General features: G+C 35.2%; 1 protein-coding gene across 1 annotated transcript in view; it reads left to right on the top strand.

Annotated features, from left to right (window-relative positions):
• VPS13A (vacuolar protein sorting 13 homolog A) overlaps window positions 1-17,839 on the top strand; it is a 270,154-nt gene that overhangs the window by 159,165 nt on the left and 93,150 nt on the right. The window contains 12 exon segments of the mRNA XM_035723481.1: window positions 4,623-4,750; window positions 5,086-5,255; window positions 5,812-6,029; window positions 6,433-6,467; window positions 6,722-6,770; window positions 6,773-6,831; window positions 6,833-6,955; window positions 12,657-12,749; window positions 14,184-14,540; window positions 15,645-15,746; window positions 17,042-17,200; window positions 17,366-17,621. Coding sequence (XP_035579374.1) covers window positions 4,623-4,750; window positions 5,086-5,255; window positions 5,812-6,029; window positions 6,433-6,467; window positions 6,722-6,770; window positions 6,773-6,831; window positions 6,833-6,955; window positions 12,657-12,749; window positions 14,184-14,540; window positions 15,645-15,746; window positions 17,042-17,200; window positions 17,366-17,621 — 1,749 coding nt within the window.

Below are 17,839 nucleotides of genomic sequence, written 5' to 3'. Positions count from 1 at the left end.
AATTTCATATAATATGTAGAATGAGGGATTAATTACATAAGTGATACGGAAAAGAAGACATGTTTTTGGTTCCTAAGAAGGGAGAAATCTCTACCAAATAATCTAGTCTAGTCTAGAAGTGAAGTGGATTAAGATTTTGCACAAGAGATTCTCTCTTCTTTTTTGAGAGATGGACTAGTTGTGATGTAGCAGCAGAAAAAAGTGTTATGATAAACTGTTAATTCTCTTCATTGAAAATTATCACATAGTTATAGTTAACACATGGAAAACTTACTGTGTAAATAAGAATGTAATTAACCATGTTAACGTAGAGATTAAGACATAACCGGCCAAAGCTGGAAGATAGGAAGATAGGAGAGAGAGAGGAAGTGGTAAGGACTTAAATAGTAGGGAGTGTAAAGATAATGTCTAAAATGAAACGAAAAGTAGACATTTAAATACATTACTGTTTTAATAATTTTCTTGAAATTTGCACATACGCCAAAGTAGACGGAATAAGGTAATGAATCCACACATGTTTCAACAACTGGTGTCACGTGGCCATCAACAGTTTCAACAACTGGTGTCACGTGGCTGCCTCTATCACAGCTTTAACTGCATTTTCTTCCCCCACCCCACTAGATGATATTAAAGCAAATCTCAGATGTTATACCTTTAATTGGTATTTAAGTAGTAAGAACTTTACTTTTTATTTTATTTTTTGAAGATTTTATTTATTAGCAAGAGTGGGGCAAAGCGCAGAGGGAGAAGCAGACTCACCGGGGAGCCCAGTGTGGGGCTTGATCCCAGGACTCCGGGATCATGACCTGAGCCAAAGGCAGATACTTAACCAACAGCCACCCAGGTGCCCCAGAACTTTACTTTTTAAATGTAGTCATAGTAACATCACCCCTAAAAAATTAGCTATACATCCTATAAACCATGAAAATATCCTGGTAGGCTTCATTTTCTCCTGATTGTCTCAGAAATGTTTCTTTAAAAGTTTGTATTTTTTTTTTAACAATGATAAAGGGATCAATTCACAAAAAAGATCCAACAACTTTAAATGTACTGTAACTAATAACAGAGCTTCAAAACATGCAGCAAAAATTGACAAAACTAAAGGAAGAAATACACATACACAGAATCAGTGGTGGATTTAGCATACCACTCTTAGTAATTGATAGAACATAGACAAAAAAGTCAGAATATAGAACATTTGAACACTGTTAACAAACTGACCTGACGTTAGTGTAATACTACACTCAGTAATTGCAGAATGCACTTTTTTTTAAAGGGCTCTTGGAATATTCACAAGGATAAACTATTCTGGGGGGCCATGAAGTTTTCTGGTCATATGGAATTAAATTAGAAATCAGTAGCAATAGGGTGTCAAGAAAGCCTGAAATACTTGGACATTAAACAAGTTTTAAATAACCTGTGAGTCAAAAAAGACAAGGGAAATTAGAAAATTGTTTAAGCTGGAAGGTAATGAACATAAAATTTAATAAAAACTTGTGGGATGTAACTAAAGCAGTGCTGAAAGAACTTTGTAGCTATAAGGGATTTGATGAGGAAAGAACAAGAGTTTAAGAGATTAAATGTTTTGCCTGGAGAAAAAGAAGAGCAAATTAAATCCAGAGTAAATAAAAGGAAGCAGTAATACGGATAAGAATAGAAATCAATGGAAGAGAAATGGATATACAATGGAGAAAATTAGCAAAGTCAGAGATTGTTTTCTTTGGAAAAAAATAAATTTGATAAACCCTTAGGACAAGGGAGAGAGAACAAATTATCAGTATCAGAATTAAATAGATATTGCAGATTGCTATCAGGACAATAAGGGACTATTATGAATAATTTTGTGAGAATGAATTCTACAACTTGTTTGAAATGGACAAATTTCCTGAAAAACACAAAGTTGCCAAAACTGATGTAAGAAGACATCTGAGTAGCCCTGTATCTGTTAAAGGAATTGAATTTCAGTGATAAATTCTATTAAATACTGAAGTTTGAAATAATACCAGTGTTACACAGACTCTTCTGGAAAATAAAGAGGAAACAATTCCTTGGCCATTTTCTAAAGCAGACATTACCCTGGTAAAAAAAAAAAAAAGACTTTTCAAAAAAAGAATATCTCACACCAATATCCTTCATGAACACAGACATGGAAATTCTTAACAACATATTAGCATACTGAATCCAGCAATAAGGATATAGGATATTTCATCTCGACCAGGTGAGAATTATCCCAAAATGCAAAGTTGGTTTGACAGTCAGAAATCAATTAATAACCCAAATTAACAAAGAGGGAAAAAAATCATATCTCAATAGATGCCAGAAAAGCATTTGACAAAATTCTGCACCTATTTATGATGAAAACTAAAAATATCTAAAAGGCATACTTAATGCTGAAGTGTTAAGTTTTCCCCCTAAAGTAGACACAAGTCAGAAATGTCCACAATCATCATACCAGGTTAACTCATAGTCATTGTCAGGGTAATAAGGCCAGGAGAAGGATTAATACATCTAAAGAGTAGAAAGAAGTAAAAATGCCTTTGACTAGGTAGCCAGGAAAAAAAACCAAAACAAAGGGCAAAAAAAATATTGTGAAAGACAAAGATTTATACTATCTGATTTCAAAATTTGCAGTAAATCTAAAACAACAAGTTAGCACAGATTTTTAAAACAGAAGAGTCCAGAAAACAAGTAGAGTCAACTGATTTTCAACAAAGACTAGTCAATAGGGAAAGGATAAACCTTTTTTTTTTTTTAAGATTTTATTTATTTATTTGAGAGAGAGAGAGAATGAGAGAGAGCACAAGAGGGAAGAGGGTCAGAGGAAGAAGCAGACTCCCCGCTGAGCAGGGAGCCCAATGTGGGACTCGATCCCGGGACTCCAGGATCATGACCTGAGCCAAAGGCAGTTGCCCAACCAACTGAGCCACCCAGGCGCCCAGGATAAACCTTTTAACAGGAAAAATTGAACCTTGTCCCTTAACGCCATACACAGAAATTAATTTGAGGTGGATGAAAGACATATATTTGAAAGCTAAAACTTTTAAGCTTCTAGAAGAAACCATAGAAGAGTATCTTCATGATCATGGGATTGCCAAAGATTTCTTAGGTAGATAAAACACTAATCATAAAAAGTTTATAAAGTAGACTTCATAAACCTTTTTAGCTTCTCCTTATCAAGAGATGATATCAAGATTGTGAAAAGTGAGCCCTCAGTCTGGTATACATATTCATGATATGTGTATCTGACATTGTTTTCATATCTGGGATACCTGAAAACTCCTTGAAATTAATAACTTAAACTAAAATAATTACCAGATGAGTTGGATACTTGGGAAAGGATGATATATTAAATGGAAAGTAAGCAGATGAAAGTGTGCTAACATAGTTATTTATCAGGAAAACTTCACTTTACCAGATGAGTCAGATTTTAAGACTGACAGCTACAAATATTGATGAGAGTTTGAAACAACTGAGACTCACGTAATGCTGTTGGGAATGTGAAATAGTATAACTACTTAGACAGAGTTTGGCAATTAACATATATCTACCCTGTGACAAACAATTCCAGGTCCAAGTATTTCTCCTTCCCCCTCCAAAATAGGTGTATATATACACTAAATGACTTATTCAGGAATATTTATAGCAGATTTATTCATAATCGCTTAAATCTGGAAACAACCCATATGTTCATCAATCTAGAATGGGTAAATTGTGTATTTTCATAGACTGCGTAAGGAAGCATTAACTACTGATACGTGTGACAATGTGGATGAATGTCAGAAATAGGTTAACTGCAGGAAGCCAAACATGAAAGAGGTTTTACTTTAAATGTTACTCCATACAGAATTTAAGAACAAACAAAACTAACCTTTGTAATTAAAATTAGAATGATAGGGAGGTTGGGGAAGAGCTGGAAAAGGGTATGAGAGAACTTTCTGCAATGATGTAAATATTTAGTATCTTAATGGGAGTGTTGGTAGCATGGATGTACAAAATCTCATTAAATTGTTCAGCTAAGATCTACGTATTTCACTGATGTAAATTTTACCTAAACTAAAAATAAGTTACGTGATGTGGTGGCACTGGTCTCTGGAGTTGGGTAGCATGATAATTAGCAATTGCTATGTTTTAATAAAAAGCCCATTTAATATATTCCATGTACATATAATGCCTTGACTCAAAATGTAAAATGCAGGAAAGAATGAATTTTGGATCCTTCTTTTCAGTGGAACAGTTGTTTAAAATATCTAAAATACCTTGTTTGGTTTTAGTTTTTTGAAGTAAAATTTGAATATTAAAGTATGCACCAGGTAATCTAATAAGTATTTTATACATGCTCTTTTATTTGATCCCCAAAACAAACGCAGTGGTTAGTTTTATTATTCTCACCTTAAAAAAATGGAAACGGCAGCACCAAGTGTTTTATTCCTAAGATATTACAGAAAGAATCCTAAGCCGGGAGTTATTGAGTTCAACTTTTGCATTTTCTAATCTTTATTATTTTGTTGAGTAACATTGTTCTTCATATTTAATTGAAAATTCTATTAAACCTATTTAAAACCTATTTTAATGACTTCTACCTTTCTTGACTTTTTTATCCAATAACTTTTAACTTTTCCAAGGAACAACTGTAGTGACTGCTGCCGTGGTGGAAATATATTCACAGGCCTCTCAAGTTAAGACAACACTGAATATGAGCTTCAGGACCGACTATCTCACCATGGTACTGTATAGTCCAGGTCCTGAACAGGTGAGTTAGGGAGAAAAGAGAATATTTTCTCACATGATGAAAATTATATAGATGAATGCTTATTATTAATGTAACAGTTGTTAATATTTCATATATATTTTGGAGTCTCTTTTCCTCTGAAAAATGTTACTGATCATTTCACTTTAATAATGGATTTAACCATTGCCCTTTTAAGATGAGTTATCTTTCCTATAGGCAGTGATGTAAAAAGTTAATTTTTAAATTAATTTTTTTGGACTTTAGCAAACCTTATAGAAATAGAGAAGGTGGTAGTTTGTATCTTAAAATATGTATTAGACTTTGTGTAAAATTTGTATTGATTTCCTCTTCCACAGACTTCCTTTACAGATGTTCGTGATCCTTCTCTGAAACTTGCTGAATTTAAGTTGGAGAATATCATAAGCACTGCAAAAATGTATACAGATGACTCAACATTTTCTTCCTTCTCATTAAAAAACTGTATTTTAGATGATAAAAGGCCTCATGTCAAGAAGGCAACTCCTAGGTAATAGTGTTCTTATTTTTTACTTGAGAAATATTTGATAATATTTTATAAAACATATTCCCAAAGTTGCATGTTTGTTTTCTGGGTACATCCCAAGATCTTCAGAGCTTCAATTTAATGGAGTTAACGGTTCTCAGTCAACATTTAAAATGTCCTGGTTCAGTTATGTGCTGTTCTTACTGGATGGTCAGTGGAGTTAAGTAGAAATAATCAGTGCAATTAAATTGGATTTTTAAATTAATCTCTATTTAAATTATTGATCTCTGCAAGTTGTAAACATGAAAACATGAAAAATTAAGGGAAAACATGAAAGATTAAGACAAATATGCTGAGATTCTAAGTTCTAATTTCTTACAGAGTACTTGCTAGTTTATGAAACAGCTGTGCTCCAGAAGTTTCTAAGTCTGTTGTTTGAAGTACTTTGTGATCTTCCTAGGAGAAATAACTTCAGAATGCTGGTTTGCTGTTAGTAAAATGGATAAGAGGTCTTTTGCCTTTTATTGGTGTGTTTGCTTATTTGTAAGGTACTCACAGGAATTGTTATTGTGTTTTTCAGAATGATAGGACTGACAGTTGGGTTTGACAAAAAGGACATGATGGATGTAAAGTATAGAAGAGTCAGAGATGGTTGGGTGACTGATTTAGTCCTTCAAGAAACATATATTTGTGCAAGTGTGGAATTTCTGCTGACAGTTGCAAATGTCTTTCTTGAGGCCTACACCACAGGCACTGCTGTAGAAACCAGTGTTCAAACATGGACTGCTAAGGAAGAAGGTTAGTTATTAGCCAAAATATTTCATATCTGTATTACTGAAGTGCTACAGTAGCACTCACCATTGATCACCTTTCTAGATGATGAGGTTAAGTGAATCGCAGTGTCTTTGTCAAATAAATAAATATCTTTAAAAAATAAATTTTTATTTTTCAGAGGTAAAAGGAAAACTTAAATGTGCTTTCTGGTAGAATATGCAGTTTGCCTATTTTTCAGGATGTAAATGTATATTGGGCTCACAAATTATGAGACCTATATTAGAATAAGCAAAATATACTTCCCCACAGGCAGCAATTTCAAAGAATTTTTTTGACGAAAACAAGTAGGGAGAATAACAAACCATTACTTTTCATAATGAAAGATAATCTAACTTAAATTTCTCTTTTATTTTTGTTATTTTTATAGCTCTCCACTATCTTTTATATATTTCGTTCGTTGTGGTAGAGCAGAAGTAGTATCAAGGTGAGAGCTGCCATTAAAGGGTTTTCCCCCCCACATTTTTAAATGTTCTGAAGACTATAGCATCTTGAACTCTTAAACTAAGAGAATTGCAGTAGATTCCTTTGGGATCGAAGATTCTTTATTTTTTTACTTGAAATGAAAAAAACATTTTCTCACAAATAATTATTCATAAATATGTATAACAAAGATTTATAAAATTTTTAAAATGTGAACTTATTTTTGTTTGTATTAGTATCTGTACAGGAAATCAGAGAAGTGGGAAATTAATATTATTATTAAAAATCTGAAATTGTGTTTGTGGCTGATATGACAAGAAGTGATGCTCCTGCATTAGTCATTACAAACACAATGTGAAATTTGTTGGAAAGGTGACCTTGAGAATAATACAATGACTGCTGCCATTAAAGATCTTCAAGTGAGAGCATGCCCATTTCTTCCAGTCAAGAGAAAAGGCAAAATCACTACTGTGAGTTTACTCTCTCATTATCTTTCATTACATACTTTCATTATCTGCTTAATTGTAAACTATTTTGGATTTAGTATATACCACTTGAGAAAACTACCTGAATACTTTTACTTTTTTTTCTTCTCGGAGAGATTATTATTACACCAGCTTTGAAACACTTTTCTTTCCCCAGTTGCTCCTTGGTGTTGTACGTATTTGTGGGAATAGTCGAAGATGTTGTTTTCATCTGGACACTTCTCAGAGACCTCACCGTGGCTTTCTGACCATGTCAATTCCTCTTAGACCTTTGAGACTTTCTACCAGTTGTTTGCTTTGTTGTTCAGTGTTATTATTTTTAATCTTTCTCATCTGGACATTTTTGCTCGGATATGTTTTTTCTTTTCTACATATAACTTATTTGAACATTCAGCCATTTGCTTTAATAAACATCACATTTATGTTTTACAGTTTCATGAGCTCGTTGTGAAGGCGCACACGTAACTTGTGTCTTTCCACAACGTCAGCTTTATTCAGTCATAAGGCAAAGTTAAATCGCAATTAGAAAGCGGGTTCAGGTTTCCAAACTCAGTGACAATTCACCATATGATTAAACTTGGCTCCTTACACAGCACACAAAGCAGGACAGAAGACAAACCACCCGACAAACGAGGGGTGCAGGAAGTGAATGAACCAAACGCAAAGTCAGTCGGTGGGCACACAGTTGAGATAAGGCCTCTGTCTGGCCCAGGTCAGCTCTTGGCACTTACTGCTTCTGATGGTCAATCAGGGAAGAATCTCAGTTTCTGTTGGGAGATCAATCAGGCAGAGCCTTCGGGGACAGTTGCCCTTTTAAGTGGTCAGACATAGACGGGTCAGGTCTGAAGAGTCTTAACAGTTTACTGCCCAAATCCTCCCCTTTTCAAAGGGATTTAATCAGTTTTGGGTCTCTGCAGACCTCCTCTGGTCCTGCTGCTTATCAGTTCTGGGGTTTCAGCTGACGTCGGTCCCGGCAGTACCTCCTAGCTGCAGAACCTTTAACTGCTTGCGTCATTGCTTGACACAGGCTCCTGCTTGACATGAGAGACTCCATTTTTGCTCTCCACAAGGAGATATCAGGTAACAATTAGAAGTCCTACCCTATTGGTTCACTCAGAGGTTTCTTCCTTTTTCCACACAAATAATTCATATTTGTCTTTTTCTCATCCATAGAACATACTCCTCTCTTCCTTAAGGGGTAACAGTCTCAAAGTCCAGGATCTGTAGGTGATAGTTTTCTTTGTTCAGTCTGCTGTGACTTCTCTTTTTTGATAATCTCTTAACTAATAGACAAGCCACGGCATTTCAGCAAACACTTCATCACCACACACACAACCACTGTATAATGGTGGTATAAGGACAGGCTAATTGCAATTTAAAAATCCATTCAGGAAAGTAAGAATGGGGAGCACTTGGTAGTCACTTATCCATAACGTTTATCACATCCTTCTGAGCAGAAATGTGAAAACTTACAGCTCTTGCAATGGAGTCAAGTTCCTGGGAGAGCCCATGTTGGAGTCTTCCATTTTCACTCCCATGGAAAAACATGGTCATTTTCTCAGGTGGCCCCAGATTTCCCCTCTAAAAGATTTTTTTTTTAAACCATTATTCTCTGTAGACACATCTGAACTGGCTATTGTCTTTTTTTGGCAGCTGCACTGTTTTCACAGCTCACTTCCTACTGAGTTGGTTACTTGGAGATTGCTCTAGCAGTTGAATTAACAAAAGGCTTTTGCATGGCTGATAATGGTTTCTTTGGCAGTTTTTCATTCCTTGAACATTTAGTTTAGTTCTTGGTAGTTCCAGGTGTAAGCAACCATAACCAAAGAATGCATTCATTCATTTATTCTAGAAAACTGTTTTATTTACTAATCTCTATATTCTACTGATTCTGCCTTCATCCTGATTTAGTAAAGGCTACTTTAGGAATAAGTTTGGGCAAGGGGGACAGGCACCATCTGTACTCTAATTTTCGTTGTTTTTGCCACGGGCTAGTTCCCATGTTTGATTTTAACAAAAATTGCCAGAGAAAGACTAGGAGCCACAGTCTTACCTCTCGCTGAGGTTACTCTTCAGATCCTGAGTCTTCTCAGCATTTTCCTTTCTCTTGTAGGGCTAATAAATAGCAACATTCTAAATATTCTAAACCTGTCTGGCAGTAGGCTTTTTTCTAAAGTACATTGTCTGCATTCCTACCATCACCAATAGCAGTTTCACCAAATATTTTGCTATGGCATTGTTAGTCATCAGCTTTGTAATTTTGTAGCCGGCGGGCAGGGGTGCAAGAGCACCTGGCTCTCGGGTCCCAAACAGACAGCGTTTGGCCACTGGCCGCTTGCACAATCCAGAGGCAGAGACATGAGTGGCATTGAAACAAGGAAGGAATTTATTTCAGTGAGGCCAACACCAAGAACACAATGGGCCAGTATCTCAAAGGTTGTCTCCAAAGTGCCAAAAATGTTTCTAGGTTTATATAAAGAAAAAGTGGGGCAGAGGTTGTGGGTCCATGCAGGCGGGCGGTAAAGGTCAGGTTGGTCATTTTCTTGGGGTCAGTCACTTGGGGTCTTGGTCCAGGGCATCCTCTCTGCTTGAGGGGTAGTTTCAGTTCCCATTAGGGAATGCTTTGCCCCCAAGGTTTTTTGCCTGAGTTTAGAAATAAGATGGAAGAAAAACTTAATCATTTAGAAAGTACAGATAGAGGTCAGAATGGAGGTAGTTGATGTCCTTTCTCATTTTTAAATATCCCATGCCCATTCAGTTGCTAAATCAGTTATCTATTTTGACTTTGTTACAGTGGTGCCAACTTCTAGGTATGAAATTCTGTATTAGGATATTAGGCTGCTGAACAAGAGCTACCTCCCCCCCCCCATGAAGTAGCAAAAGCATGGTTTAATTACATTTAAAGATTCTTTCTTGGGGCGCCTAAGTGGCTCAGTTGTTGGGCGGCTGCCTTCGGCTCGGGTCGTGATCCCAGAGTCCTGGGATCGAGCCCTGCATCGGGCTCCCTGCTCGCCGGGAGGCCTGCTTCTCCCTCTCCCACTCCCCCTGCTTGTGGTCCCTCTCTTGCTGTGTCTCTGTCGGGTGGATAAAATTAAAAAATAATAATAAATAAATAATGAAAAAATTAAAAAAAGATTTCTTTCCTTTCATTTTATTGCTGGGCTATTCCTAGGATGTAGCTTAATCTGCTTGTTCAAAGAAATTGATTTTTTCTTCTTGGTCCCATTCTCTTGACCATTTTGAAATTGCTGACCATTCCACTCTACCTAGCGATAGCCTTCTGCTTAGTAATACAGCTCAAGAATTTGACAAATAACTTGAAGGTATATCACTTCCAAGATTTGAGAGGACTTCTCTGTTCCTCCCCGCCTCCCACCCTTTGGGGACTTTGCAGGGTGCCTTGGTAGCTTGCTTCTACTTTGAAGCAGCCTTTTTAAACATCACTTTCAACTTGTAGATGGGTTATTACTGTGCTACAAGTTGCTATATTAAATAAAACACATGGATGAGATAAAATATGGATGAGAAGTATCTCATCCATATATGGTGAGATAACAGATTTCCCTAGTCAAACCTTCAGGTGAGGACAGCCAGGTGACTGACACCTGATTTCAGCAAGATTCCTGACCCATGAAAACAGGGAAATAATAAATTCATGTTCAGTTACTAGTTTGGTAGTAATTTGTTAGGCAGTAGTAGGAAACAAATACAGATGTTTGTACCAGTAGCAAGATGCTGTCGTAGCAGCTATTTCGAACGTGGGAGCAGCTTTAGAGTGGGCAGTATGCAGAATTTGGAGGAATTTTATGGAGATGGATAGACAAAGCCTCAGTTGTGTTGAACAGACTCTTGGTAGGAATATGGTCATTGATGATGCTACCAACAGGAGGCATACAAGGAAGGTGAAAGACGTGTTATTGGAAATTAAAGGGATGGCCTGAAATTTGGTGACAAAGAGCTTTGCAAAACTGTGTCTTATAGTTGTCTGGAAAGCAGAACTCCTAAGTGACAAACATGGATATAAAGCTAAGGAGATTTCTAAGATGCCTGATTCGAAGCTGTTGCCTGATTTCTTATTGTTAATAGTAAAATGCTAGAGCAGAGAGATGAATTGAGAAAGAACAGTTAAACAAAAAGAACCAGAGAACCAGGACTTTATGATTGTGATATTTCTTAGCCTTCCAAATGGCAGAAGCTGCTTAAAGTCAGAAATGGCCGCCAAAAATGTAGTATAGAGAAAAGACTGTCTGATTGTATAAATATTTCTTAAATCTTAGGTCAAAAAATCATAGTGTTCAGACACACAGAGGGCCCTTTCAATCTTCTCAATCACACTGAGGCTTCTAGGAATCATAAAGGTGTCATCCTTTAGCTGTCTCAGCAGGAGACCATGATTATCTCAAAAAGATCAGTGGATGTTGCTTTTGTCTAATGGAGTAAAACCTTGTGAAATTTACAGAAGGCCCTCAAGGTTCTTGAGGAAATGATTTTGGCAGAAACACTGCCGGCATGGACTGGGAGGGACAGGGAGTACAAAATGGAGAGTGACTCTTTGGGCCCCCAAAATCCTACTGGCGGGAAGCAGGATGATAAAACTACTGGATTACAAGTTTATGCTACCTTTTCTAGAAAAGGGAGGATGATTCAGAGGGTAGAGGTGAGAGCCACAGACAGTTGTTCCTTGTTTTTGAAACCTTATCAAGAAACTCATGGACCTAGCTGGATTTCAGGTTACTTTGGGCTAGTGACTTCTTTTGACCTTCCATTTTCCCCATTTAAACTGGAATATCTGTAATGTTATCCTGTGACTGCCCCACCATTCTGTGTTGGGAAGATGGGAGCAGATACCTCCTCTTCCTTTCACAGATCCGCGAAAGGGAAATTGTGCCCTAGCAGCTGTACTTAATAGATGACACCCAGGTACTTCATCAGCACCTGTGCATGATTTAGATTTTAGACCTTGAGCTGATCAGAGATGAGATTTTGGATTTTTGCATCAGTGAGAAATAAATATAGCTTTTCCTATATGGATTATTTTGTTTCAACTTTAAAATGGAGAAGATTTTACTATATTAAATAAAACACATGGGTGAGATAAAATATGGATGAGAAGTATCTTATCCATATATGATGAGATAACAGATTTAGATGATGAGATTTTAGACTTTGGGCTATAATGGTATGAGGCTATTAGAAACCTTAGGAGGTGAGTGAATCTATTTTGCATTTGAGACCAGTGTGAGTCTTTAGGGGCTAGAGGGGAGAATTCTACCACAGAGAAAACTTCAGTTAATTTATGATTATATTAAGAGTTATTTAGTAAATCTAATGTATTTATAATTTTTTCCTCATCTTTTGTAGCTTTTCCTATATAGATTATTTTTTCAACTTTATAATGGAGAAAATTTTATATTAAGTAAAATAAAATACATAATACAAGTTTTGTGGGGTTTTTGTATATTTAAGCATATTTAAGATCTTCTTTGACTTAACTGTTTTATTAGTATTGCTATTAATACTTCCTATTAGAAATGATAAGTATAAAAGAGAATTGTGTTATTGAGTCACTTGTGTTTTTAAAAAGTTACTTTCTTGTTTTTTTTAACATAACTGTTACTAGGAATGTCTTTAAATAAAACTATTTTAGAACAATGTTAATTTGGTGGTATTGAATTTTCTCTCCTAGGTTTTGCAGCCCTGTGACTTGTTCTATCAAGCTACTCAAATAGGTACAGATCCACAAGTGATTGATATATCAATAAAGTCCCTCACACTAAAGGTAAGTGAAAATGTAATCAGTTATTCATATCTTTAGGGCATCTTTTAAAAAAGTAGTAAAACCTAGAAACAAGCAATTATTATATCTTTTAATTGTTAAATAAAGGAAAGCCAAAAAAAAGTCTTTTAATTGTTAAATATATCGTCTTTAAATTGTTAAATAATATTCCTGTTTAATTGTTAAAGTTTTAACAATAAATTGTTAATTTTTTTAAATAATTTTTTATTGTTATGTTAATCACCATACATTACATCATTAGTTTTTGATGTAGTGTTCCATGATTCATTGTTTGTGCATAACACCCAGTGCTCCACACAGAACGTGCCCTCTTTAATACCCATCACCAGGCTAACCCATCCCCCCACCCCTCTCCCCTCCAGAACCCTCAGTTTGTTTTTCAGAGTCCATCATCTCTCATGGTTCGTCTCCCCCTCCGACTTACTCCCCTTCATTCTTCCCCTCCTGCTATCTTCTTCTTTTTTTTTTTTCTTAACGTATGTTGCATTATTTGTTTCAGAAGTACAGATCCGTGATTCATCGGTCTTGTACAATTCACAGTGCTCACCATAGCACGTACCCTCCCCAATGTCTATCACCCGGCCACCCAATCCCTCCCACCCCCCACCACTCCAGCAACCCTCAGTTTGTTTCCTGAGATTAAGAATTCCTCATATCAGTGAGGTCATATGATACATGTCTTTCTCTGATTGACTTATTTCACTCAGCATAATAAATTGTTAATTGTTAAAATAAATTTTAAATGTTATTTTAAATAAATTTTTAAAAAGTTAATACTTTTGCATGAAAGTATACATGCAAAAAATGAAGCAGCTATGTTTTTGAAAGTATTTTTATGTGACACGTTATTTACAGTGTATTATTTAATACACATTTGAATGTTGTATATTTTATTATTGGTGTGTGACTTCTTCTGTAGTTAACATCTAACATTGCGATGGTATACATAGTTGAACTTACACTTAGTCAATCTAATATCTGTAAGATTCAGGTAAATATTTTACAAATCGAAATTAGGGGCACCTAGGTGGTTCAGTCGATTAAATATCCAGCTGTTTCTTAACTTCTGCTCAGGTCATGATCTTGGGGTCATGGGATTGAGCGCCACATCAGGCTCTGCACTCAGCAAGGACTCTGCTCCAGATTCTATTTCCTTCTCCCTCTGCCCTTTCCCCAACTTGTACGCATGTACACAATCACTCTCTCTCTCTCTCAAAAGAAATAAATCTTTTTAAAAAATTGAAATTAGTTATAAAATTTTTATAGGCAATAAACTATATCTATTTTATGGTAGTGATATTAGTTTAATATTAATTCTTCACGATCCTTCAAGTATATTTAATATTTTTTGAAGTACCTAATTTTTGAAAGTGGTATGGGTAGATTTTTTTTATTAGTTTAAATTTTTCCCCTTAGGTTTCACCAGTTATCATAAACACTGTGATTACCATAACATCAGCACTTTATACATCCAAGGATACCATCCCACAAGAAACTACTTCTTCTACAGTACATTTATGGGAAAAGAAGGATACAAAGAATTTAAAAATGTGGTTTCTTGAAGAACCAAATGAAGTTGAAAACAAAGCTCCCACAACTGAATTGATACTCAAAGGAGAGATGATAAGAGTGAACATTGATTCTATTTTTATAGTTCTTGAGGCTGGAATTGGTCATAGAACAGTGCCTATGCTGTTGGCAAAGTCACGTTTTTCAGGGGAGGGCAAAAACTGGAGTTCCTTGATAAATCTCTACTGTCAGCTTGACCTAGAAGTAAGTATATGCAGTATTTTTCCAGATTTTATAACAATGCTACACATGGAGTATTTCTGGTATCTCAAATATTTTAACTAAGTTTATTGTAAATATGAGTGTCGGTTCACAGTACTTTTGGAAGCAAATATACAAATTTATGCCCTGATGTAGTTGTTGTTATGTGTACATTTTCGTAATATAAACTTGGGTATTTCAATTGATTTTATCAACTTAAAGGTGATGTATTAATAAACAGTGTTGATTAGATTCAATATTCTTATTTTTAAGAATTGAATATCTTTTTTCCTTTAAAAGAATAATAGACTATTTATGATCTCCTCTAAAAGAGTAGTAGAAAGAATTAGAAGGATATGCCTCATACTTTTATACAGTGCATTATCTTTAGGGAGTATCTACAAAGATCTTTCACATTTTTGTGAGAGTACTTTATAAGGGAGATACTTGTTTTGAACCAACATACATTTTGCTTCAGAATTTATCTACATAGAATTATCTCTAAAGATATTTTGGTTTAAGTTATGAGTTTATGTCTAGTGAAAACTAATTGGATATTCTAATTTGTATTAATACGAAAATTTATGAGCTGATAAATTGTGTGTTGATACAAAAATATACACTAATAGAGGTAGAACTAACTAGATTTCAAATTTTGAAATTCTGGCTAGATTTTGTATATTTTGTGGAGGGTATGATCTAGGATGTCCAAGAGATTCTGAGAGTTCAAATAAATAAGCACTTAATTGAATTATAATTCATCATCAAGAGATTTCAAAATGTCAGTGGAGGTAGGCAGATCTGTTTAAAAATGTCAATATACATGATAAATGGATGCAGTTTTTGATATTTAGCCCAGTCTGGAAGTCAAGGAAAGATGCTTAAAAGAGAGTTTTGTCTGGATTAAATTGTGAAGACCTAGACTATGAAGTTAGCCAGGTGATGAAAGTGCTGAGGGAGTGTGTATAAGAAACTAAGGAAAGGCACAGAGAACAGTTTTCATATAAAGAATAGCAGAGCCAAAGGGAATAGTGGTGGGAAACAGCATGGAAAATCATTTTAGAAAGTATAAGAATGTCTTATTTCAAAATTTAATTCTCTCTCTAGGTGCATTATTACAATGAAATGTTTGGTGTATGGGAGCCTTTGCTTGAACCCTTAGAAATTGATCAGACTGAGGATTTTAGACCATGGAATCTCGGAATCAAGGTATATTTGAAGTCTGAAAATTGTTTTTCAAAAACAATGTCCATACCACACAAAACAGATGAATTTTAATAACAACAAAGTTCAAGTTTTCTCATTATGAGTCTTGCCACATACTTCCCTGTTTGGCCTGTGAATGTAATTTTCAGAACCAAGACTATTGCCTCCTTTGCTTATACAAGTAATTGTGTAACATTTATTGTGTTGTAGACACTGTTCTAAATAATGTATTTTTACTTGAACCCTTACAGCACCCCTTTGAAGTTGGTTTTTAACTCCATTTTAGCATGTGAAGGAACTGAGACTAGAGAGCTTTAGAGCTTTCCCTAAAGTAACAGCTTCAAAGTGGAAGAGGTTGCATGCAGTTCTGGCTGCAGAGTCCCTGCTCAGAACCTCCATGTTAGATGCCTCTAACATCTTCGTGTAGATTGTTGTCTACCCTGAGTTTCCTTTGTCCTCAGAAGGGTGTATATATAGAAGAAAGTATACTATTACTTCTTTCTCAGATATATTGTAAACTTATGTAATCCTAAGAATCAGGACCTTTAGATGGATGAAATTGTGCTTCAGAGCAGGAAACTGAAGAATTGCTAACGTGTCTCCTCTCTAAATAATGATTTAGTCACCTGCAGACAAATTTTCAGTGGTTGGAAGCCAGTTAATATAACAACAAAGGTTACTAGCTTGTCCAACCTTTTGTATTAGATTACTTCATTTATTTTGTACATATTTCAGATAAAGGATTGGATAAAGGAACTTCTTTGGTGTTTTTTAGGTCAGAGTATACCTGGGCAGTGGATCTGTGAATCCTAAATAGTGGTAGATGGTATTGAGTCTCAGGAGTCGTAGGTTCTAATGGCACTGTTCTGCAACTGTTTTTGGACTTTTTAAGTCCCTGGATTTCTCGTCTTTATTTACCCATAGCCAATAAACCTAACTAATAAACCAAATGATTTTTCTTGTTCTGAATGTCCATGAGCTATAAAGTATGTGCTTTTAATTTTCATTCAGATGCCACAAGCATTTAGTGATTTTAGGGTTTATTTTTCCTTTTGAATTGTGCTTGCCATTTTAGTATCACTGAGGATGAAAATTATTTTTCCTCTGATACTGCCCCTGTGTGACTTTAGTTGGCAGATATCCAAGCAATTTCAGTAAGGCAGTGGAACTGATAAAATTTATTGTTGTCTCTCACGTTATTATTGGGATTTGTCTAGTTTGTTTTTCTTTGCAAAATGAGTAATGTGTTCCTAGGAACAAATTTTCCTTATATTTCTATAATTTATGTGTCGTTTTAGATGAAAAAGAAAGCAAAAAAGGCCATTGTTGAGTCAGATACTGAAGAAGAAAATTACAAAGTGCCAGAATATAAAACTGTTATCAGTTTCCATTCAAAAGACCAACTAAACATTACATTATCCAAATGTGGCCTTGTAATGTTAAATAATTTAGTCAAGGTAAGAAAAGAAATTTGAAACCTTAAGTGTTGGTATACTAGTCTGAACTAACCTTTTTTTTTCATTGAATAAAAAGTTTTTTTATTAACTTATTTGTCATACATCTGTTAGTGTTCTGCTTGTCATTTAGTTTTCATTTTATTTACAATAACTCTTCCTTATTAGGCATTTACAGAAGCTGCCACTGGAGCTTCAACTGTCTTCATACGGGATCTAGCGCCATTTATGATTTTAAATTCTCTTGGACTTACTGTCTCTGTTTCACCAAGTGATTCTTTTAGTGTACTTAACGTTCCATTGGCAAAATCATATATATTGAAAAATGAGGAGAGTTTAAGTATGGACTATGTGGGAACTAAAGACAATGATCATTTCAGTGCAATGACCAGCCTAAGCAGTAAACTCTTCTTCATTCTTCTCAGTAAGTGTTAAATTATTTTCCCGGGGCTTTAATTGCTTTTAAGTTACATTTTTTACATTGCATTTTACTCATATGTAGTATCTTACAGGTTTTTAACTCTCCTTCCAAATAGGTCAGGAATTTTGCTTTTTCTTTTGCCAGGCTTTGGTTGCTTGTTGTCACTGTATTTTTGTATTCCAAATTGTGACTTTATTCGCTGTATTATCTAGGGCATGGTA

This window comes from Zalophus californianus, chromosome 13, assembly GCF_009762305.2.
Source record: "Zalophus californianus isolate mZalCal1 chromosome 13, mZalCal1.pri.v2, whole genome shotgun sequence".
NCBI lineage: Eukaryota > Metazoa > Chordata > Mammalia > Carnivora > Otariidae > Zalophus > Zalophus californianus.
The sequence above is the reverse complement of the archived record's forward strand: the minus strand, read 5'-3'. Positions and strand labels throughout refer to the sequence as shown.